Source organism: Amblyraja radiata, chromosome 18 (genome assembly GCF_010909765.2).
Source record: "Amblyraja radiata isolate CabotCenter1 chromosome 18, sAmbRad1.1.pri, whole genome shotgun sequence".
Lineage (NCBI taxonomy): Eukaryota > Metazoa > Chordata > Chondrichthyes > Rajiformes > Rajidae > Amblyraja > Amblyraja radiata.
Genome location: NC_045973.1, coordinates 49,405,693 through 49,430,800, shown reverse-complemented (window position 1 = coordinate 49,430,800; position 25,108 = coordinate 49,405,693). Strand labels below are relative to the sequence as shown.

At 46.5% G+C, this 25,108-nt stretch overlaps 1 protein-coding gene across 1 annotated transcript; it reads right to left on the bottom strand.

The window, feature by feature from the left end:
* Nucleotides 1-48: 48 nt before the first annotated feature.
* On the bottom strand, nucleotides 49-22,986 carry LOC116983530. Its single transcript, XM_033037338.1, has 9 exons — nucleotides 22,889-22,986; nucleotides 20,416-20,508; nucleotides 15,752-16,027; nucleotides 8,504-8,599; nucleotides 5,983-6,149; nucleotides 3,180-3,351; nucleotides 3,015-3,080; nucleotides 291-322; nucleotides 49-66 (listed from the first exon to the last, which is right to left on the bottom strand). Exons 2-9 carry the CDS (start codon nucleotides 20,474-20,476, stop codon nucleotides 49-51), a joined length of 888 nt encoding a protein of 295 aa, XP_032893229.1. The 5' UTR covers nucleotides 20,477-20,508; nucleotides 22,889-22,986.
* Between the last annotated feature and the right edge of the window lie 2,122 nt (nucleotides 22,987-25,108).

Genomic DNA, 25,108 nt, shown 5'->3' with positions numbered 1-25,108 from the left:
CCGATCCCCGGGTCTCCGGCCACTGTTGCTGAACTCCCAGATCCGGATTTATTCCGGGTAAAGCTGCTGTAGAACAATTGATCTGTCCTGATTTTTTCCAGTTTTTCCCGGAGACATTTCTCTCTCCACTCTTCATGGTCCCGACCTCTTGCCAGCAGCTCATGTTCCACCAGTGTCCGATCTCGAACAGTGGAGATGATTGTGAGCTCAGCGTATCGATCAAGCAACTGGAAAACCTTAACCTTCTCCTTCATCAGGATGGTGTTCACTCTCAGTGTTTCAGTCTGTGCTCGCAGAGTCTCCTTGTGTTTCTGTTGAACATCTTGCACGGGAACAGGCAGATAATGGACACAATGTTAGATAGCTCAACTCAAAACTCAACATTCATGATGACAAGAATAAGTTCAATGCCCTTCAATTAAATTGACGGATTTCAATGGAGTGAGGTAAAACCTGGTTACAGACGTGCGAAATGACAGCGAGCCATGGCTGAGAAAATCACCAGCCAAGTAGATTGTGATATTAACTGCACTGTGAAAGGACAGCTTAAGTTTCAATTCCATTTGGAATATTTTGGAGGACCAAGAAACCAAGAACCAAGACAGTTCACTGGTCCCTCCGTGTCCTATAGTTGATTCTCCCATGACAAACACAGTGTTTCCTTTGGGTTTGAAGACAGACTTTGAAGAACCCAGTGTTGATCTGCTGGGCACAGACAGGGTAAAGGGCATTGGGTCTTCTGTAAGTGGGGCACCTCGATGGAAATACCCAGCAGCACAGGCAGCACATGTGGGGAAGGGGGAATCAGTGTGGGAAGGAAGGGAGAGAAAGGGAGAGGGAGAGGGAGAGGGAGAGGGAGAGGGAGAGGGAGAGGGAGAGGGAGGGGGAGAGGGAGAGGGAGAGGGAGAGGGAGAGGGAGAGGGAGAGGGAGAGGGAGAGGGAGAGGGAGAGGGAGAGGGAGAGGGAGAGGGGGAGGGGGAGGGGGAGGGGGAGGGGGAGGGGGAGGGGGAGGAGGGAGAGATCATCAGTTGAGTGAGGAGGATTGTCGGGTAGACAGTGAAGACCAGAGAAACGCTGTTCTTGCCTTGTCCAGACGCAGGGGAGAGAGAAACAGATCAGATTCATTCAGGTTTATGTTCACTGTGGTGGAGCGAACCTCGTGATTCAAGACGATAGACATTGTGGACTTTCAGGAATGTTCTAAGAATCTACATATTTTCAGTGTGTCAAGACCCTGTCAAGGAGTGTGTGGGGTTAAACAGTGTGTCAGGGCCCATCCAGGAGTATGTGGGGCATTACTGCACGCACAGTCTCCCCGGGAGAGTACTGGATTTCACAGATCTGATACATTGCAAAGTCTTGTACAATTAACTCCTGGAGAAGCTGAAATGATGGCAGTGTAAAGGTTCCAGTGTACGTCAGAGATCAATTGATCTGTGAACTACTATCTGCCTCTTTGGTTACCCTCGGACTATCCTTGATCGGACCTTCCTCGTTTTACCTGGCACTAAACATTATTCCCTTATCATGTATCTTTACAGTGTACAAGAAGAAACTGCAGATGCTGGAGAATCGAAGGTCCAAATCAGACCTTTCTGTCTTGGGCCTCCTCCATGGCCAGAGTGAGCACCACCGGAAACTGGAGGAGCGGCACCTCGTATTCCGCTTGGGCAGGCTGCACCCCAGCAGCCTGAACATTGACTTCTCCAATTTCCGGTAGCCCTCGCTGTCTCCTCCCCTCTCAGCTCTCCCTCAGCCCTTTGGCTCCTCCTCTTCCTTTCTTCTTCCCGCCCCTCCACCCTGCATCAGTCTGAAGAAGGGTTTCAACCCAAAACGTTACCTATTTCCTTCACTACATAGATGCTGCCGCACCCGCTGAGTTTCTCTAGCAATTTTGTTTACCTTCTTTACAGTGTAAATGGCTCGATTATAATCACATATTGCCTTTCTGCTGTCATGGCAGAATGCAACTAAAGCTTTTTGCTGCACTTCGGTTCTAGTGACAATAAACTAAACTAAGCTAAATTAAACCTGAATTAAAATTAATTAATTAATTAATTAGCTAAATTTAAACTGATGAAGGAGCAATCATAGAAACATAGAAACATAGAAATTAGGTGCAGGAGTAGGCCATTCGGCCCTTCGAGCCTGCACCGCCATTCAATATGATCATGGCTGATCATCCAACTCAGTATCCCGTACCTGCCTTCTCTCCATACCCTCTGATCCCCTTAACCACAAGGGCCACATCTAACTCCCTCTTAAATATAGCCAATGAACTGGCCTCGACTACCCTCTGTGGCAGGGAGTTCCAGAGATTCACCACTCTCTGTGTGAAAAAAGTTCTTCTCATCTCGGTTTTAAAGGATTTCCCCCTTATCCTTAAGCTGTGACCCCTTGTCCTGGACTTCCCCAACATCGGGAGCCATCTTCCTGCATCTAGCCTGTCCAACCCCTTAAGAATGTTGTAAGTTTCTATAAGATCCCCTCTCAATCTCCTAAATTCTAGAGAGTATAAACCAAGTCTATCCAGTCTTTCTTCATAAGACAGTCCTGACATCCCAGGAATCAGTCTGGTGAACCTTCTCTGCACTCCCTCTATGGCAATAATGTCCTTCCTCAGATTTGGAGACCAAAACTGTACGCAATACTCCAGGTGTGGTCTCACCAAGACCCTGTACAACTGCAGTAGAACCTCCCTGCTCCTATACTCAAATCCTTTTGCTATGAAAGCTAACATACCATTCGCTTTCTTCACTGCCTGCTGCACCTGCATGCCCACTTTCAATGACTGGTGTACCATGACACCCAGGTCTCGCTGCATCTCCCCTTTTCCTAGTCGGCCACCATTTAGATAATAGATAATTAGAATCCATAGTGAATTCCCGTGTCAGTGCCAATAATTCAACCTTTGATCTTCTGATTTCCGATTCTGCAAAGCTCTGCACATACAGTTTCAGTATTACATCAATTCTAACAAGTCATTGGTGTGAACTATACATTTCAACACTCACCTTCCATATGAGAGGGTAATTCAGATAAACCTCTGATGATGTTCATGTATTCTTGTGGATCAGGACCTGTTCAAATCAACGAGCATTCATTAAACCAGACTTGAATAACATTGTTAACTCCAGCGTTTCAATGTGATATTCAGTTCAGTTGTTGATTTACCGTACCAAGCTCCTGGATTTCTTTCAGTATTTTGTCCAGCTTTGGTAATTCATTCTGCATTTTCACAAAGGACTCCCACATCACCCGCCGAGCACGGTTGCCTTTCCCCATCAACAGACTGAGGAAGAGTGTGGAACTGTCTCTCCGGTTTCCCTTTACCACAAGCTCAGCGACACCCTGTGAAGAACAACAATGAATATATTGAGAAGTGACTGAGACAATGCTGTTCAGTGATAATAATAATAATAATGGATGGGATTTATATAGCGCCTTTTTAATACTCAAGGCGCTTTACATCGCATTATTCATTCATTCCTCAGTCACACTCGGTGGTGGTAAGCTACTTTTGTAGCCACAGCTGTCCTGGGGCAGACTGACAGAAGCGTGGCTGCCAATCTGCGCCTACGGCCCCTCCGACCACCACCAATCACTCACACACATTCACACACAGGCAAAGGTGGGTGAAGTGTCTTGCCCAAGGACACAACGACAGTATGCACTCCAAGCGGGATTCGAACCGGCTACCTTCCGGTTGCCAGCCGAACACTTAGCACATTGCGCCATCTGTCGGGAAGTTTTGAGCGTGGTGGCAGGCATTGGATTGCTTGTTCATACACCCATGACACTGTGCTGACAAACTGTGTACTCCCAGAGCCTGACAGTGTGAAACTCGCATAAAGAAAGCACATCAGCGCCTCTACTTCCTGAGAAGACTACGGAGAGTCGGTTTGTCAAGGAGGAATCTCTCTAACTTCTACAGGTGCACAGTCGAGAGCATGCTGACCGGTTGCATCGTGGCTTGGTTCGGAAACTTGAGCGCCCTGGAGCGGAAAAGACTACAAAAAGTAGTAAACACTGCCCAGTCCATCATCGGCTCTGACCTCCCGTCCATCGAGGGCATCTATGACAGTTGCTGCCTGAAAAAGGCTGGCAGTATCATCAAAGATTCACACCATCCTGGCCACACACTCATCTCCCCACTACCTTCAGGTAGAAGGTACAGGAGCCTGAAGACTCCAACGACCAGGTTCAGGAATAGCTACTTCCCCACAGCCATCAGGCTATTAAACCTGGCTCGGATAAACTCTGAACATTAATAGCCCATAATCTGTTTATTTGCACTTTATCCGTTTATTTATTCATGTGTGTATATATTTATGCAATGGTATATGGACACACAGATGTGTTCTGTATTCGTGCCTACTATGTTCTGGTGTGCTGAAGCAAAGCAAGAATTTCATTGTTCTATCAGGGACACATGACAATAAACTCTCTTGAACTCTCTTGGACCGAGTGTCCGAGAACACAGTAGAGTACAGCACGGGAACAGGCCATTCAGGCCAATGATGGCTGTGTTGAAATTGATGTGAAATGTATCCAATTCCTTTTGGCCTCACATGGACGGTACCGGACCTGGCGTTGAAGGACGAGAAGCCGAAGCAAAGAAGTGGAAGCCAAATAGCGGGAAACAAAGCCGAAACGGCAACGAACTGAGAGGGCGGGTGACTAGAAGCCAACTAACCAAAAGGATGCGTTGCCTAAAAGCAAACTCACCGAATGGCCGCTGTGTCGAAATGCCAACTAGCCGAAAGGCTGCGTCGCCTATAAACCAACTAACCGAAACCCGCTCTGTCGAAAAGTCAAATAACGGACATGAGATCGCCAGGGGGCGGGACTTGTCAACGATTGTTCCAGACCCCCGAGTCCATCGCATCACTGACTGGTGGAGACGGGAGGGTAGGGGTCACTTTCCCACACAAACCTATTTTTTGACGTTTCGGCAGAGCGGCCATTCGGTTAGTTGGCTTTTAGGCGACGCAGCCTTTCGGTTAGTTGGCTTTTCATCATCCCGCCCTCTTGGTTCGTTGGCGTTTCGACTTTTATTCCATTCGGCTATTTGGCTTTGACTTCTTTGCTTCGGCTTCTCGTCCTTCGACACCACGTCCACACACGCACAGTGGACTGCATCCCACTGGGAATGGATGCGTCCAGTCCAACCTGCTCTGCGTTTTGAAGCAATTATGTTCTTTCATCTATATTTTTACCCTCTGTAAGCCCGCATTCACTCATTGACCAGATAACTTTGTTATTTCTATACCTATCCCAGTTTTGCCCCATCACAGATATCCCTCTCTTGCACATTCCCTGCAGCTCATCCCCTCCTTTCACTCCACATTAACTCGGCTTCTCTTCCCACAGATGTGTAAATAACTGACTTTTATTTATATTGTAGATTTTAGTAAATGTACTTTTTGTACAGAGTTATTTTGTGCAGCACATTGTGTGTTTTTTTTGTAAACCAGCATCTGCAGTTCCTTGTGCTTATGCCCAATGTGCTCGGTGGATTTATGAACTGAACTAAATGTGACCAATGAAACTGATGCCACTTGAGAAGTATTATCGTTTTTGATTCTGGTTTACAAGTTTACTGCCCCCTGACTGTTGTGCTAAGATGCATGTGTAGGAAGAACAGCTGGATCAGAATGGACAATTCTCAGAAATCCCCAGGTCACAGGTTAACCATATAACAATTGCAGCACAGAAACAGGCCATCTCGGCCCTACAAGTCCTGTGCCGAACATTTATTTTCCCCTAGTCCCATATAACAATAGTCCCATCTACCTGCAGTCAGGTTGTATTCCTGACACCAGATCTACAGGACACAAACTGATCAAAGATCAGTGCCTCCATTGCGCTGTTCAACCCAGGGAGTGTGAGGTGAGTGGGACTGGCATTGGTCACTCTTCCCCCCTCGATGACGTCAGTTCTGTGACAGGAAACATAAGTCACCGTGATCCTTCCACTTACCCCGTGTTCCTGTTCACTGAAATATCCCTGCCATCTCATCATGAAGCCGAGACTTTCAACCCCTTCTTCAATCGCCTGCTTCAGTCTCTCCCGATAGAATTTTGTCAGCTGGAACAATTGGTCGTCGTTCCACTGTGTCAGGAACTCAGAGAATGTAGGCGTTAGATCTGTGTATTCAAAGAGAGAAGATAAACACCATCTGAATCAGTCACCTTGGCTCCAGCTACAACAGCAACCCTCACCCTGACTGTTCCTGCCCCCTATTAGAATGATCAAAACAGAATCTCGGAATAATACAATGTGCTGGAGCAACTCAGTGGGTCAACCATCATCTCTGGAGAATATGGATAGGTGACATATGTGGCGAAGGCAGGGATATGGGGAGAAGGCAGGCACGGGTTATTGATTGGGGACGGTCAGTCATGATCACAATGAATGGCGGTGCTGGCTCGAAGGGTCGATTGGCCTCCTCCTGCACCTATTTTCTATGTTTGTATGTTTCTGTGACATTTCAAGTCTGGCCCTTTCTTCAGGCAGAATGTGGTGGGGGTGAGTGGGGAGAAATGTGGACAAGAGGAGGGACAGGTCAAAGCCTGGTAGGTAAACTGGATACAGGTGAGGGGAGTTTCTGATAGGCTGATAATTGGACAAAAACCAGAGATGAAAAGACAGGTATGAAGCAAAAGGAGTGAAGAGTTGCAAATTGTGAAGCGAGATGAATTAATGTATGTGAAAAGGGAGGGGGAAGGGAGAAATCAGCGCGAGGAGTAAAAATAGTTAGTAACCGGAATATCCAGCAGGTCTTGGTGGATAAAGCAAGTGTTCGGCAAAACATCGCCAGGTCTATGCTTTGTCTCGCCAATTGCCAACCATTGTAACTCTCTTCCCATTTCCATAGCAACCTCTCTGTCCATGGACAGATGCTCACCGGAGGAACAGCAACTCAAATTCAGCTTGGTAGCCTACAATCCAATGGTATGAACATTGAATTCTCCAATTTTAAGTAACAATCCAAACCACACACCCGCTTTATCCCCCCCACTCTCTCCACTGTCTAGCACCAATTTCTCCCCTCCCCATTTCCTGCCTTCTATATGCCTTTCCTTATTTTCACAATCTCCAACAGTCAATTCTTCTGCCTAACACCTTGATTTTTCATTTTAGCCTTTGTTCAACCACCTACCTATCAAAAATAACCTCCTCAATAATATCCATCTCACTTGCCAGGCTTTATGTTGCCACTCCTCTCTGCCAACTTACGGTTGCCCCCTACATCGGCCTGAAGGATCGGGGAGGCTGAAGCAGCGTGTGGGCAGGGGAGGGTTGGATAGCATCTGTCCCAGGGAGCATGTGATGGTGTGACCCAGGGAGCATGGGCCCCAGGGGGATGGGACAGTGTGTGACCCAGGGGGATGGGACAGTGTGTGACCTGGGGAGTATGTGACAATGTGACCCAGGGAGCATGTGATGGTGTGACCCAGGGAGCATGGGCCCCAAGGGATGGGATAGTGCGTGACCCAGGGGGATGGGACAGTGTGTGACCCAGGGGGATGGGACAGTGTGTGACGCGGGAAGGGTGGGCACTGGGTGACTGTGATCATCTCCGTAGCCGGTGTTCAGACAGAGAACAAATCACAGCAAAAACACAGTAGACAAATGCACTGATGAAGAGGTGCAAATGCACTTATCACCTGAGGCAACACTGTAGTTGAATCCAGCTAATCTCCCTCGGATTATCTTCCACATGCGTGAACCACCAGTTTACTCATGGATACTGGAAACGCCTTGCAAATGCTCTCCTTCAACCAAGTGTGTCCCACCCATCACCATCGCTCCACTCTCTGTGGCCTCATGCTCCCTGGCTTCAATGATACTTTGTCAAGTGTACACATTCAGTGATCCTCCTGTACACCAGGATCAGGAGAGGAAGAGATACACTCTGTATTGTATATAAAATAGATACATGCACAGTATTTTACCCAGAGGAGGAGAATCAAGAAACAAATGACATAGGTTTCGGGTGGGGTCGGGGATTTTATGGTTAAATCAGTACATGGATAGGATAGGTTTAGAGGGACATGAGCCTTACGCAGGCTTGTGGGACTACAGTAGATCGGCCATGTTGTGTGACGTGTACAAGGTGGGCTGAAGAGCCGTGTTCCACGCCATGTGCCTCTATGACTCTGAGGCACAACTTGGGCCATAATAACTCCAACAGTGCAGACTACACAGAGTCCAAACACAAGAGTCGCCACGATTCATGCACCATCTTATACTCTTCACTTTCTCAGAAAGCCTCTCCCCAGTCACTGCATTGATGCACATCTGAATCTTCAATGAGAATGATTAATCGCCTCTACGATCACTCCCTCTGTCCTTTCAACTACTGCCTGCAGATGTTAACATCCTCTCGTTCTCAGTCCCTTCCTTATTCCCCTATCCTTCTGACCTGTGGACTGTGCATTAGACGCAAACCAGATATCAAGACAACATTTATATCATGAAGAATTCTGCAACACACCTGTGTCTGTCCTTGTTGTTGAGGTCACTGGAGCCGCAGTCCTGTTTCCAACTTCAGCCGTGGTGTGGATAGGTGTTACCATATTCTGCCGTTCTGCTGTAAACCGAATAATAATAGTGGGATTAGACAATGATAAAGACAAGAAGGAAATTAGTATACAAACTTATAGCACACAGTATTAGGGGTTCAGTTTTGATGTGGATAGAGAACTGGCTGGCAGACAGGAAGCAAAGAGTAGGAGTAAACGGGTCCTTTTCAGAATGCCCCCCAGCAATTTACAATATATATTAATGATTTGGACTAGGGAATTGAATGCAACATCTCCAAGTTTGCAGATGACACGATGCTGAGGGGCAGTGTTAGCTGTGAGGAGGATGCTAGGAGGCTGCAAGGTGACTTGGATAGGCTGGGTGAGTGGGTAGATGCATGGCAGATGCGGTGTAATGTGGATAAATGTGAGGTTATCCACTTTGGTGGCAAAAACAGGATATTCAGGACTATTATCTGAATGGTGGCCGATTAGGAAAAGGGGAGATGCAATGAGACCTGGGTGTCATGGTACACTAGTCATTGAAAGTAGGCATGCAGGTGCAGCAGGCAGTGAAGAAAGCGAATGGTATGTTAGCATTCATAGCAAATGGATTTGGGTATAGGAGCAGGGAGGTTCTACTGCAGATGTACAGGGTCGTGGTGAGACCACACCTGGAGTATTGCATACAGTTTTGCTCTCCTAATCTGAGGAAAGACATTCTTGCCATAGAGTACAGAGAAGGTTCACCAGACTGATTCCTGGGATGTCAGGACTTTCATATGAAGAAAGACAGGATAGACTCGGCTTGTACTCGCTAGAATTTAGAAGATTGAGGGGGGATCTTATAGAAACTTACAAAATTCTTAAGGGGTTGGACAGGCTAGATGCAGGAAGATTGGTCCCGGTTGGGGAAATCCAGAACAAGGGATCACAGTTTAAGGATAAGAGGGAAATCTTTTAGAACCGAGATGAGAAAAATATTTTTCACACAGAGAGTGGTGAATCTCTGGAATTCTCTGCCACAGAAGGTAGTTGAGGCCAGATCATTGGCTATATTTAAGAGGGAGTTAGATGTGGCCCTTGTGGCTAAAGGGATCAGGGGGTACGGAGAGAAGGCAGGTACAGGATACTGAGTTGGATGATCAGCCATGGTCATATTGAATGGCGGTGCAGGCTTGAAGGGCCGAATGGCCTACTCCTGCACCTAGTTTCTATGTTTCTATGAAAAGATTACCAAGTGAACCGTGAACCACTGTCCACCACGATCAATCTCCCGGTGTTGGGGGTGGGAGCGGGCAGGTTATGGGGGGAGGAGGGAGGGGTGTGGAATGTCAACATTGAACCAGAAACTAAACTGAATCAGCCATTTCCATCCTGTGGCCTGGTGGTATAACAGTATTGAAATCTTGCACTGAGCGACTCGTTTCTTCACATTCAAACCATTCCCCATGGACCACAAGGGACACGTCAAGAGATGTTGCAGCTCCGACACCATCCAGGATAACACTGGCCACTTGCCTGGCAGCCCATTCACTTGGATAAATGGGTCACTAACTAGACCGATGCTGCAAAGGCCAGTGCTGGGTCTCCCAGGTTTACAGCCTATATTAATGACGTGGACAAAAAAGACTTCACAATTTAGCAGGGCACTTGAATATATGGTGCGGATTATTTGAAGCATCGAACCTGGCTGATTGAGCAACTAATAAAACAGCAAGATGCAGCCTGTTGGGAGGTGTTGTGTAGTGGCTGTGTTGAGGTAATGTGCTGTGTAGAGGGCAAGTGTGAGTCTTCGGCAAGGACTCTAAGGAGAGGGGGCACGATTTAAAGGTACAGCGAGGTGGTCATGCTCAAAGATCAGGATGAATGGATGTGGTTGTCCATCAGGTCCTGCATTTAAGAGGATCTACAAGGCATAGACCAGAGACCTAACTTCTGTGGTAGGCAAATGACTGGAGAATATTAAGGGGAACGATATATCTATAATGGGATATATTAAGGGATATATTAGAATAAAACTAAAAGAAAAATGTATAACACAGCAAAGAGTAGCCGGAAGCCAGAGGATTGGGAAACTTTCATAGGACAACAGAAGGAAACAAAATGGGCAATACGGGCTGAAAAGATGAAGTACGAGGGGAAGCTGGCCAGGAATATAAAGAAGGACAGTAAAAGCTTCTTTAGATATGTTAAGAGGAAAAGAATAGTAAAGTCAAATTTGGGTCCCTTGAAGGCAGACATGGTTGAAATTATTATGGGTAACAAGGAAATGGCAGAAGAGTTGAACACGTACTTCAGATCTGTCTTCACTAAGGAAGACACAAACATTCTCCCAGATGTACTGGAGGATAGAAGATCTAAGGGGGTAGGGGAACTGAAAGAAAATTTCATAAGGCGAGAAATAGTATTGGGTAGGCTAATGGGACTGATGGATGATAAATCCCCTGGGCCTGATGGTCTGCATCCCAGGGTCCTCATGGTAGTGGCTCTAGAAATAGTGGACGCATTGGTGATCATTTTCCAATATTCAATAGATTCAGTTCCTGTGGATTTGAGGATAGCTAATGTTATCCCACTTTTCAAGAAAGGAGCGAGAGAGAAAACGGGGAATTACAGACCAGTTAGACTGACCGGTGGTGGGAAAGATGCTGGAGTCAATTATTAAAGAGGTAATAATGGGGCATTTGGATAGCAGTAAAAGGATTAGTCCAAGTCAACATGCATTTATGAAAGGGAAATCATGCTTGGCTATTCTTCTGGAATTTTTGAGGATGTGACAAGTAAAATGGATGAAGGGGTGCCAGTGGATGTAGTGTATCTAGACTTTCAGAAAGCCCTTGATAAGGTCCCGCACGGGAGACTGGTGACTAAAATTAGAGCACATGGTATTGGGGGTAGGGTGTTGACATGCATAGAAAATTGGTTAGCAGACCGGAAGCAAAGAGTAGGAGTGAACGGGCCCTTTTCAGAATGGCAGGCAGTGGCGAGTGGAGTGCCGCAAGGCTCGGTGTTGGGGCAGCAACTGTTTACCATATATATTAATGATTTGGAAGAGGGAATTAGGTGCAACACTAGCAAGTTTGCGGATGACACAAAGCTGGATGGCAGTGTGAACTGTGAAGAGGATGTTAGGGGGTTGCAGGGTGACCTGGACAGGTTGAGTGAGTAGGCAGATGCAGTATAATATAGATAAATGTGAGGTTATCCACTTTGGCGGCAAAAACAAGGGGGCAGAATATTATCTCAATGGGGTTAGGTTAGGTAAGGTGGAGGTGCAGCGAGACCTTGGTTGTACACCAGTCACTAAAAGTTGGCGTGCAAGTGCAGCAGGCAGTGAAGAAAGCTAATGGAATGTTGACCTTCATAACAAGAGGATTTCAGTATAGGAGTAAAGAGGTTCTTCTGCAGTTGTATAGGGCTCTGGTAAGACCACATCTGAAGTATTGTGTACAGTTTTGATCTCCTAATTTGAGGAAGGACATCCTTGTGATTGAGGCAGTGCAGGGTAGGTTCACGAGATTGAGCCCTGGGATGGCGGGACTGTCATATGAGGAAAGATTGAAAAGACTAGGCTTGTATTCACTGGAGTTTAGAAGGATGAGGGGGTGATCTTATAGAAACATATAAAATTATAAAAGGATTAGACAAGCAAGATGCAGGAAAAATGTTCCCAATGTTGGGTGAGTCCAGAACCAGGGGCCACAGTCTTAGAATAAAAGGGAGGTCATTTAAGACTGAGGTGAGAAAAAACCTTTTCACCCAGAGTTGTGAATTTGTGGAATTCCCTGCCACTGGATGGATTTAAGAGAGAGTTAGATAGAGCTCTAGGGGCTAGTGGAGTCAAGGGATATGGGGAGAAGGCCGGCACGGGTTATGATTGGGGACGATCAGCAATGATCACAATGAATGGCGGTGCTGGCTCGAAGGGCCGAATGGCCTCCTCCTACACCTATTTTCAATGTTTCTATGTGTCTAAGGGATGGAGAAGGGCTGATTACGGATAGTTCGCATAGTACGTCGGAGATCATGTCTCACAAATCTGATTGAATTTTCTGAAGTAACATAATAGATTGATAAGGGAAAAGCCGTAGACTTTACTTATATAGACCTCAGGGTATTTGGTAATGTTCCGCATGATAGGCTGCTTTGGAAGGTTTCATTACAAGTGATCCAGGGAGAGCTAGCTGACTGGATAGAGAATTCATCGTGAAAGGAAGCAGAGGGTGAGGGTGGAAGTTTGTTTTACAGACTGCAGGACTGTGACTAGCGGTGTTTCCCAGGGATCGTTGCTACCCCATTGCTGTTTGTAGTTTAAATCAAAGATTTGGATGAGAACACAATGAATGATTAGTACGATGGCATCAAATGATGCAAAGGGGTCTTCATCCATTGGGCTGAGGAATGTTGAATGGAGTTTAAGCTCAAGGTGTTGCATTTTGGGAGTTCAAAACAGGACAGGACCTCAGTGAATGACAGGGTTGTACAGGGTCTTGGTGAGACCACACCTGGAGTATTGCATACAGTTTTGGTCTCCTAATCTGAGGAAAGACATTCTTGCCATAGTACAGAGAAGGTTCACCAGAAGGTACAGAGAAGGTTCACCAGACTGATTCCTGGGATGTCAGGACTTTCATATGAAGAAAGACTGGATAGACTCGGTTTGTACTCACTAGAATTTAGAAGATTGAGGGGGGATCTTAGAGAAACTTACAAAATTCTTAAGGGGTTGGACAGGCTAGATGCAGGAAGATTGTTCCCGATGTTGGGGAAGTCCAGAACAAGGGGTCACAGTTTAAGGATAAGGGGGAAATCTTTTTGGACCGAGATGAGGAAAACATTTTTCACACAGAGAGTGGTGAATCTCTGGAATTCTCTGCCACAGAAGGTAGTTGAGGCCAGTTCATCGGCTATATTTAAGAGGGAGTTAGATGTGGCCCTTGTGGCTAAAGGGATCAGGGGGTATGGAGAGAAGGCAGGTACAGGATACTGAGTTGGATGATCAGCCATGATCATATTGAATGGTGGTGCAGGCTCGAAGGGCCGAATGGCCCACTCCTGCGCCTATTTTCTATGTTTCTATGTTTCTATGCCAAGGCTTTATTCTTTGGAGAGCAGGACGACGAGGGATGATCTTATTGAGGTGGATAAGTTTGTGATGGGAGTGGATAGTGTCTTCGACCCAGAGTAGGGGAATGAAGAAACAGAGAAAATAGATTTAAGGTTGGAGGAGAAAGATTTAGGAATGTGGGAGAGAACATTTTCACGCAGAGCGTGTTGGACATATGGAACGAGCTACCGGAGGAGGTAGTGTTCAAGAGGGAACTGCAGATGCTGGAAAATCGAAGGTACACAGAAAAAGCTGGAGAAACTCAGCGGGTGCAGCAGCATCTGTGGAGCGAAGGAAATAGGAAACGTTTCGGGCCGAAACCCTTCTTCAGGTAGTTGGGGCAGATGATACCATAACTTTTAAAATATATTTGCACATTTGCTTGGATCAGAAAGGTTTCAAAGGGTATGGAGCACATGTAGGCAGATGGGACCAGCACAGATGGGGCATATTGGGCCGAAGAGCCTGGTTCCTTGCTGTACGAGCATCTGACTTTATGATTTGGATTAATGAAGCCAAACGTGGAGATGATACATAGAACATAGAATAGTGAAGCACGGGAACTGGCCCATCGATGCCCCATATCTGCATCAACAATATCATGCCAATTTGAACTAATCCCAACGACCTTCGCACGAACTGTTCCCTGACTGTGTCAGTTATGTGTCAGTCCAAACAACATTTCCACCACCTCGTCAGGCAGGACGCTCCAGGAACTGACCAAAGTCTGCGTAAAAACCTGTTCCTCTTAAACATTCCTCTCTCCAGTAAGAGAGTCAGGATTCAGAGTGTTTTATTGTCATATGTCCCGGACGGGACAATGAAATTCTTACTTGCTGCAGCACAACAGAATATGTGAATATATAAACATTGTATATAACAGGGGAAAAAAGAAAAAGTTCAATAAATAACAGATATAGTGGAAATAAACAAATAATAATAGTCATTTACAGTTCAGAGCTCATAGCTTATTAGTTGCGTTCAATAACCTGATGGCTGTGGGGAAGAAGTTGTTCCTGAACCTGGACATTGCAGTCTTCAGGCTCCTGTACCTTCTTCCTAATGGCAGTGGTGAGATAAGTGTGTGGCCAGGATGGTGTGGGTCCTTGATGATGTTGGCTGCCTTTTTGAGGCAGCGACTACAATAGATCCCTTCGACGGTGGGGAGGTCAAAGCCGTTGATGGACTGGACGTTCAAGTTGCCGAACCAGGCCACGATGCAACCAGTCAGAATGCTCTCTACCGTGCACCTGTAGAAGTTTTGGAAAATCCTCTTTGACATGCCAAATCTCCATAATCTTCTCAGGAAGTAGAGTCATTGATTTGCCATCTTTACAATTGCATCAGTGTACTGGGTCCAGGAAAGATCTTCCGATATATGCACAGCCAGGAATTTGAAATTATTGACTCTCTCCACCATCGTCCCATTGATATAAACAGGATTGTGGGTCCGCATCCTTCCCCTACTAAAGTCCACAATCAGTTCCTTGGTCTCACTGACGTTGAGGGCCAGGTTGTTGTGCTGGCACCATTTGGTCAGTCGGTAGATCTCACTTCTATACTCTGGCTCATCCCCATCGGTGATTCGTCCAACCACAGTGGTGTAATTGGTGAACTTGATGATGGAGTTTGCACTATGACCGGCTACGCAGTCATGAGTATAGAGTGAGTACAGCAGGGGGTCCTCACCCTGGGAACAAGACTGATAATATCTTTGCCCCTTATATTCTATACTTCCATTAGACCACCACTCAGCCTTCATTACTCAGATAAAACAAACCACTTTCTCAGACCATATGTCCAACTGATGTGCATTCTAGTGGATCATTTGACAGCTTTCCTCATGATCCACAATTCTACAAAGATTGACTTTGTGTTTGAACTTACTAACTCGACCACTGACCTTTTTGTCCAATCGTGGACATGTTTAGAAATTGCAGAGCTGATCCTTGCAGAATATTACTGGTCACGAACCTAGTCAGTATAACACTCCTCCACCACTATTCCTTGCTCCCGTTTACCCTCACTCTAACCCCTTTGTTTTCTTCTCTTCCCTGTCCCTACAGTCTTCACCATTCTGCAGCATCCACTCCCCTCCCATTTCACTCACCTGTCTCTTGAATGAGACTCGATGATTCCTTGCCTGATGGATCTCGGTCATGATGGATTTCGCCACTTGGGTCAGTTCCAGGGCCGTGATCCACGTCTCCTGTTCCTCTCCCTCGGGACTGACATTTTTCCCTTTTCTCTTCGGCAGCTTCACATTCCATTGATGTTCTGCTCTCAATCCCACTTTGTTTTTCTGTCGTTGTTCCTGTGTTTTGACCATCTTTCTTTGATGAGGTGCCTGGCAAAAGTCTTTTGAAAACTTTGCCTAATTTCCCACCTGAAAAACCATTAATTGCAGGTTGCAGAGCAATTTTGGAATAGCTGGCAGCAAGCTGAGATGACATTTCTAGGGCAATTGGAAGTTAATGGTCATCTTAACAACAGAGTAAGAAAACAGGCCCTTCGGTCCAACCTACACCAAAATGCCCAATAGGGAGAAGGCAGGAACGGTGTTCTGATTGTGGATGATCAGCCATGATCACATTGAATGGCGCTGGTGGCTCGAAGGGCTGAATGGCCTACTCCTGCACCTATTGTCTATCTAAGCTAGTCCCATCAGTCCACGGTTTGACCATAATCTCTCTAAACCGCACTGTCCAAATGTCTATCGGGGAAAAGATTTAATAGGAATCTAGGGGTAACTTTTTCACACGAAGGGTGGTGGGTGTACGGAACAAGCTGCCAGAGGAGGTAGACGAGGCAGGGACTATCTCAAAGCTTAAGAAACAGTTAGACAGGGCAATGGAAAGAACAGGTTCAGAGGGAAATGGGCCAAACGCGGGCAGCTGTGACTAGTGCAGCAGGGACATGTTGGCCCGTGAGGGCAAGTTGGACAGAAGGTCCTGTTTCCAGGCTATATCACCCTATAACTATGACATGTTATTATGGTACCTGCTTCAATTATCACCTCGGACAGCTTCTTCCATATACTCACCACCCTGTGTGAAGATGATAACCCTTAGGTTCCTTTTAAATGGTCCCCCTCTCACCTTAAGCCTCTGCCCTTTAGATTCTTCTACTCCAAGGAAAAATACCTGTGCATGCACCCTATCTATTTCCCCCTCATGATTTTATACATCTCTATAAGATCACCCTTCAATCTCAATATTCCACAATACTTTATTGTCACATGTACCGAGGTTCAGTGAAATGCTTTGTTTTGCTCACAACCGGGTAAAACCATACAGCAGACCTCAACTCTGCAGGACACAAGAGTCGCTGTGTTAATCAAACAGTTCTAACTGCTGCTCGCAGCGGCTATGCAGGCCTGCCGCTGAACACGGCCACAAACGCCACCCCACCCCCAACCACACTCCACTGGGCCAGATTTGTTTTTGCCGTCCTCCGATTGTTCTCCTTTTGTTATCGGTGATCTCCCCTGTTGTTGGAGGCCCTCTGCTGGGTCCCACCTTTGTACTCGGCGATCTCCCCTGGGTCCCCCTTTGTTCTCGATGGCCCCCCGCTGAGTCCCTCCTCTATTGTCGTCCTGCAACTTGGAATGGGTCAACATACCAAGTTCAAGTTCACTTTATTGTCACATGACCCAATCGCGAATAAGTGCTATTTGAATGACCGTATAGCCATACAAGTAAAGAGAACACAGTACACAATATAATTTAACATCCATCACAGTGGAATCAACATTCTTCACTGTGATGGAAGGCAGTGAAGTTCAGTCATCTTCCACCTTTGTTCATCCATGGTCAGGGCCTTGAACCCTCTGCAGTCACCGCTACAGATGTACAGGCCCTCTCGTCGGGATGGATCGGAACTCCGACGTCGGGACGGATCGGAACACACTCAATCTCCCTGGAGTTCCTGAATCGGCCGCTTCTTACCGGATACTGCGGCTTCACAATGTTAGAGTCCACAGGCCCCGCGGTCGGAGCTGCAAAACTGGCGATTCACGGCAAGGGATCCCAGGCTCCGCGATGTTAAAGTCCACGCCGCGCCCACGGCTAGAAGTTCCGCAGATCTGCTCCACGATGTTAAATTCAACAGGCCCAGCTCTCCAGCTACCTCTTTTTCTATAATATACGTGTAAAATCTATTCAGCTTCCCCTTAATTATAAGTGCCACCATGTGCACACTTTTTACCCTCGTGATTCTGTTCTAAAGTTTGCTCCTCAAACTCTCACACATCTACCAGGAAAGCATTAATACAGGCAGCCTATACCTAACCCATGTCCTTTTCCCAAACCAGAGTCTCAATTTCTCTCATCATCCTGTGTTCCTCACTTGTACTTCACTAACAACATGCATATCTTGAAATCTCACCATCACAATTTAAAAACTTCCCCTTTCAGACGTCCCCTTACCCACATACAACTTACTCCAATGACAGCTCCGATCTCATACTGTCAAAGGTGGAATTGCACCACCCAATTTAGAATTTTACATTGAATGCCAGAAATGTCCTTTTGCACAGGGTTTCAAAGTTAATTGAATTGTAGTGCTTGGTCACAAAATGCTCATAGATTTAGGTCACGACTATGAGGTTTACATGCTCGTCTCACGAGAAGAATCATTCACCAGAGGATGGCCACAGTCTGGGACACACTGCCTGAGGCGGTGTTGGACGCAGTACTCTCACATTATTTTGGCAGCACCTGGATTAACCAGAAAACCATATACCAATTACAGCACGGAAACAGGCCATCTCGGCCCTACAAGTCCGTGCCGAACAATTATTTTCCCTTAGTCCCACCCGACTGCACTCATACCATAACCCTCCATTCCCTTCTCATCCATATGCCTATCCAATTTATTTTTAAATGATACCATCGAACCAGCCTCCACCACTTCCACTGGAAGCTCATTCCACACCGCTACCACTCTCTGAGTAAAGAAGTTCCCCCTCATGTTACCCCTAAACCTCTGTCCCTTAATTCTGAAGTAATGTCCTCTTGTTTGAATCTTCCCTATTCTCAAAGGGAAAAGTTTGTCCACATCAACTCTGTCTATCCCTCTCATCATTTAAAAACCTCTATCAAGTCCCCCCTTAACCTTCTGCGCTCCAGAGAATAAAGACCTAACTTATTCAACCTTTCTCTGTAACATAGTTGTTGAAACCCAGGCAACATTCTAGTAAATCTCCTCTGTACTCTCTCTATTTTGTTGACATCCTTCCTGTAATTGGGCGACCAAAATTGTACACCATACTCCAGATTTGGTCTCACCAATGCCTTGTACAATTTTAACATTACATCCCAGCTTCTATACTCAATGCTCTGATTTATAAAGGCTAGCATACCGAAAGCTTTCTTTACCACCCTATCTATATGAGATTCCACCTTCAAGGAACTATGCACGGTTATTCCCAGGTCCCTCTGTTCAACTGCATTCTTCAATTCCCTACCATTTACCATGTACGTCCTATTTTTATTTGTCCTGCCAAGGTGTAGCACCTCACATTTATCAGCATTAAATCCATCTGCCATCTTTCAGCCCATTCTTCCAAATGGCCTAAATCACTCTGTAGACTTTGGAAATCCTCTTCATTATCTTGGTATCATCTGCATACTTACTAATCCAATTTACCACACTGATTAGCATTCAAATTGTAAGTGGGCAGTGGGCAACAAACCAAAGAGTGCTGGGAAATGGGTTAACTCTAGTTTATTGTTGTCATGTGTACCAAGATACAATGAAAAGTGTTTTTGCTGTGTACTAACCAGACGGAGAAAATACTATGCATTACAATCTAGTGAGCTACAAGGCACAGGACAAGATAATGGGAGTGGCATTCAGTATAAGTTAATTCCAGTAAAGTGGTGATTAACGATAGTCCAAGGGTCTTCAATTAGGCGGACGGAACCATTCGCTAACTGGTGAGTGGATGGTTCAGTTGCCTGATTATAGCTTGGAAGGAACTCCCACTGAATCTGGAGGTACGTGTTTTCACACCTATATCTCTTATCTGGTGGGAGATGGGACAAGAGGGGGTGATCGGCGAGAGACTCATCGTTGATTATGATGGTGACCTTGCCAAGGCAGCGGGAAGTGTAGATAGGGAGGGATGTTGGTTTGCCTGATGGTCTAGTTACATTCACAACTCGTTGCAACTTGGTCAGGTCTTGAATGGAGCTCTTACAAAACCACAGATAGAAACAAAAAGCTGGAGTAACTCAGCGGGACAGGCAGCATCTCTGGAGAGAAGGAACGGGTGACGCTTCGGGTCGAGACCCTTCTTCTCGACACAAAACGTCATCCATTCCTTCTCTCCATAGATGCTGCATGTCCCGCTGCGTTACTCCAGCGTTTTGTGTCTATCTTTGGTTTAAACCAGCACCTGCAGTTCTTTCTTAGAAAACCATGCTGTCATGCATTTTGATAAATGCTTACTGTGGCGAATCTGCAGACGTTGGTAAGAGTGTAGAGGGATTGGCGGCTGGCAGACCCATTGTGAGCCAAAAGCCCATTTCTACGCATGATTCTGGGCATTGATATTCTGACTTAACTTTTGTGATAACACAAGTCAAATTGCAGCGATTTATCACACAGTTCCTGCATCGGCCCACGTATGACTGTGCTGTCCATGCAGTTGTAAATTGTCTCTGCTCAACCCCTTCCCTATTTCCCCTTTTTTTGTGAACCTCAGTATTTGCACAAACTCCACGCCCATTGTCAGGGCAACATTTATATTTCACAGACGGCTCTACAAACCTTTCTGTTGACTTGATGTAGATGTCACTGCATCACCTCCCCAATCGCCACCTTCAGCCATGATGATGACAACCGTTCCATCATTCTGTGGTTCTGGAATTAACAATGTTAAGATAATCGTTAAGCAACAATTGAAGGCGAATGAAAACGTTAATTGGTGAACCAACACACACAATATCTGATCCAATGGACCCGTCCTCCCAAGGTGATAGACTATCTGATCTCAAACAACGTCAGGTAAACCATCTGAAAGTCCAAATTTAACGCACTAACGCTTTTCTATCCTGAACGTTATCTCCTCAGAGAACTGGAAGATGATTGTCTGAGTCTGAAGAAGGGTTTCGGCCGAAACGTCGCCTATTTCCTTCGCTCCATAGATGCTGCTGCACCCGCTGAGTTCTCCAGCATTTTTGTGTACCTTCGATCTTCCAGCATCTGCAGTTCCTTCTTGAACACTGGAAGATAATTGCATGTTTAATTCCTCTGCCAGGTTTTAGTTACTGTGAGGAGGTGGCAAAATAGTTTAATTATCGGATGGCTTCAGAAGTGGAACAATGAAGTGAGATCTGCATTTACTTTGGATAAATTATTAACTGACTATGATCATCATTGAACCGTGACTCCCAAAACACTTTCCAATATTCCCACTTTGCTACAAACGCCACTGACCTATCCACGTAAACCTGTGTCCTTTCCCAGCCACAGGGCCGTGTTCTTAATGCGGAGTAAATGCGGGGGGATCATAGCGTTGTAACAGACACCAGCAGCAACACGTATGTCACCAGCGCAAGTAGAATTATAACCCCACGCTACTGATTCATATAGTAGCAAGATGGCTATTGATTGGAAAAAATGACCAGAAATAAAATTGAGCTGCGCTAATCTAACCTCATTCCAGCTAGTCTGGTGAATCTTGATTTGCGAGGTGCGGCTGTAGTTTTGTGAGATGTAGCGCTCAGTGTCACGTGCAAGCAGCTGCCTGCCCACCAAAGATCTTAGCTGTCCACAGCATGGATTCCAACCCTCACATTCCTCAGAACAGGGTGCGGTCTCGCTGCTGAAACTAAGACCAACCGGTTTGACAATCTACTGTGAATAAAGTGTTTTTTAATTCCTGTTAACCCTTTCTGCTGATAGGGATACAGTAATATGGATATGTTTTGAATGTAACCTGTAGGAATTATGTGAGTTTAGAACTTCTGGAGTTTAGAAGGATGAGATGGTATCTCATTGAAACATATAAGATTGTTAAGGGTTTGGACACGCTAGAGGCAGGAAACATGTTCCCGATGTTGGGGGAGTCCAGAACCAGGGGCCACCGTTTAAGAATAAGGGGTAAGCCATTTAGAACGGAGACGAGGAAACACTTTTTCTCACAGCGAGTGGTGAGTGTGGAATTCTCTGCCTCAGAGGGCGGTGGAGGCCGGTTCTCTGGATGCTTTCAAGAGAGAGCTAGATAGGGCTCTTAAAGATAGCGGAGTCAGGGGATATGGGGAGAAGGCAGGAACGGGGTACTGATTGTGGATGATCAGCCACAATCACAGTGAATGGCGGTGCTGGCTGGAAGGGCCGAATGGCCTCCTCCTGCACCTATTGTCTATTGTCTGTCTGCGGCATTCATGGAAAGGTCTCAGTCGTCCTCCTGCCCACTGTTACTCACTATGGTTATTTATTATATAAAGACTGGTGACAAAACTCTGCTCTCCAGAAGTCAGTTCAGATGGGTCGACCTGCGTGAGGGATTATTTCAACATGGATACAATTTAAGCGAACAGGAATTTTCTTCCTGCTATTTTTATGTTCTCATTAACGTGAATATTTCGCGGTTCCCGGCCTTCTCGCTCTGTGTTCACGTCTGATACCAGCTAAAACCACATGCATGAAGTGTTCTGGTGAATCGGAGAACGCGTTTCTCTTTGTGGGTTGTTTTAGTTTTGGTCGGCTAATTTCGGGCTGATTTCTCGTTTGCGGGATGAAGACCAACAATAGTCCCGTGCAGGGTGTTCACCCGGCAATGAGCTGAAGAATTCGCTCTCCACACCGTCCGGGAAACTGTAGGAACCGGGTTACAAACCCGATCCACTGGGAATGGAAGTGTAAATGGAAAATGACAGTGGATTAGAATGGGTTAAATCCCAGTGACCCAAATCGCATGGTGTCCAGTGACTGCTCAGCAATGTATGTCCGGGTGCCGGCGAACAAAACGACCGCGAAACATGTTGCATCGGATGCCACAGACAGAATTCCGACAGATTGTGTTAAAATCCGGACAGTTCCTGCATTCGCAGCAGCAGAAAGGGTTAACTAAAATTTACTCCGGCCCAAGGTAAAGGTGGACTCCCGCAATCCCGGTTCCACCCACTCTCAAGGAGTGACCCGCCGGACCACTGGTCTAGGACAGGGCAGAAAGCGGCAAGAAGTGGAGTGGGCCAAATGGGGAAAACATAGACAGCAACATCAAAGCAAGCCTCACCTCGCCATCGAATGTATTTTCTGTCTGGATTTCCGTGTAGATCTCACAACTTCTGTCCAAAGATCCTATCTTTGCTTTTGTCTTTGCTCTTGCGTTCGGACCAATGAGGCGGGTGTTTTTGTTTTAATTCAACGAATCCCAAGTTGTGAATCTGATCCGCCCCATGCACTGGGAGAGTGTCAGATCTGCCCGATGGGTGAACGGTGCTGCTGCCCAAAGATCTTAGAGCAGATAAGATCTTTGCCGCTGCCCACCGCAGTACGAGTTTCAGTTCAAACATCGCTCCCTGTTCTAAGGAATGTAGGTGCTGGAATCCATCCCGTGTACAGGCAAGTGCCCAGTTGCACACATACACTGAGCTCCGAGTCCCACACGATAGCCCGCATCTCCTAAATCAATCACAGATGCCTTAGCGTATTAATTGTAAGCATGAAACGCCATGAATGTCTAAACGTAGTCGGAACCATCATCACGTCGGTTATTGCCGTGTCTAATATGTGTTTCTGTCTTTATTTCAAATCCACCCTGGTCTTTTCTATCCGAGGTACATGCCCACACTGGGATACAGGTGAACGGAACAGTACACGATCTTATAGTTATCTAGCTATTTTCACATTTAGCTATCAAGGTAGCTATTTGCTATATATCCTATCCAGCTATAAACAATCTGGCAATCTAGCTATGTATCGTTCTAGTTATCTGGCTCAGTAATCATGTATCTAGCTGACTGTGTAGCTAGCTAAATGCATATCAGACCATCTACCCATCTAGCCGTCTATCCCTCTAGGCATCGAGGCAATTAGCCGACCAGCCATCATGCCATAACGCCAGCTAGACACCTAGCCTTATAATCGTCTCCCATCCAGCCAACTGACCACACGGGCATCTGCCTATCTAACCATCTAGCCATGAAAACATCTAGCAATCGAGGCAGCTAGCGAGCTATCTAGTTTGCTGTCTTTCTGGCCTGTTAAATAACTATCGAGCTACAGACCTGTCTATACATTATTTTAGTTATCTATCGAGCTATCTATGTAGGAAGGAACTGCAGATGCTGGTTGAGACCGAAGATAGACACAAAATACTGGAGAAACTCAGTGGGACAGACTGCATCTCTGGAGAGAAGGAATGGGTGACGCTGCGGGTCGAGACCCTTCTTCAGTCTGATTGGTGACAAGGCCCTTGTACCCCAGTTGGATTTTGCGGTCACGTGGGCGAGGATCTATGATCCAGTGACCTTTCGTGAAATCACCCTATAAGAAGGAGCTAGAGAACTTCGAACCATAGTGTCGAATAACAACCTCTGGGTTAGTTTTTGAAGAGGCAGGTATTGATCACGGAGCATGATAGAGTTACATGTCCCACTCGCCATGAATGATGCTGCAGCTTCAATTTGCTCTGTGGAAATCCCAATGATCTGTAGTGCAGCATCTCCATAAAAGCGACAGCCAACGACAGCTGACGATATTGCTTCCTGAAGGGACGGAGGGAATTCTGCTTGTTTCCAATGACTCACCATGAATCATGCATACTGAAGCTAGACACAGATAGATAGACAGACAGACAGACAGACAGACAGACAGACAGACAGACAGGTACTTTTTTAATCGCGTCAGGGAAATTCGGATGTCCTTAATAAAAAAACAGCACAACTTAAAGAAGAGGTTTAACATAAAACGTAAAAACATCCCCCCCCACAATGGTTCCCACTGTGAGGGAAGGCACAAAGTCCAGTCCCCATTCCCTTGTCCACCCATGGTCGCTCCCGAAGCCAACAGGCCGCGCTGGTCGGAGCTCCAACACTGACGATCCCGGCGAGAGATCCCAGGCTCCCGACGTTAAGTCAGCGCCGCCGCCCACAGCTGGTCGCCCCACAGACCCGCAGCTGCGCGATGTTCAATCGGCGGCGGACTCAGCATTCCGGAGTTCCAGCGCGGCGACTGGGGCAAAGCATCGCCCGCTCCGTGAAGGTGATCCAGCGCTGTGCCGCCGCCGAAGCCGTGGTTCTGGCCGGTCCCGACAAGAAACGCCGCTCCAGACCCGATGGTAAACCGCGAAGACTGGGTGAAGATGCGGCTCGGAGGAAAATAGCCTCTCCGCCAGGTAGGGACTGAGAAATAATGTTTTCCCCTCCCCACTCCCCCCCTTCCCCCCACCCGCCAACCCACCACCACCCGCCAACCCACCACCACCACCCCCCAAACCCCCACCACTACCCCC

What these genes read in the sequence shown, in the direction of transcription:
- LOC116983530 (XM_033037338.1), bottom strand. Translation starts at nt 20,476, where the DNA reads ATGGCTGAAGGTGGCGATTGGGGAGGTGATGCAGTGACATCTACATCA. An exon ending in GAGTCTCATTCAAGAGACAG is followed by an intron (nt 8,600 to 15,751) that starts GTGAGTGAAATG and finishes TTCGGTTTACAG; the next exon opens with CAGAACGGCAGAATATGGTA. An exon ending in AACAACAAGGACAGACACAG is followed by an intron (nt 6,150 to 8,503) that starts GTGTGTTGCAGA and finishes TTGAATACACAG; the next exon opens with ATCTAACGCCTACATTCTCT.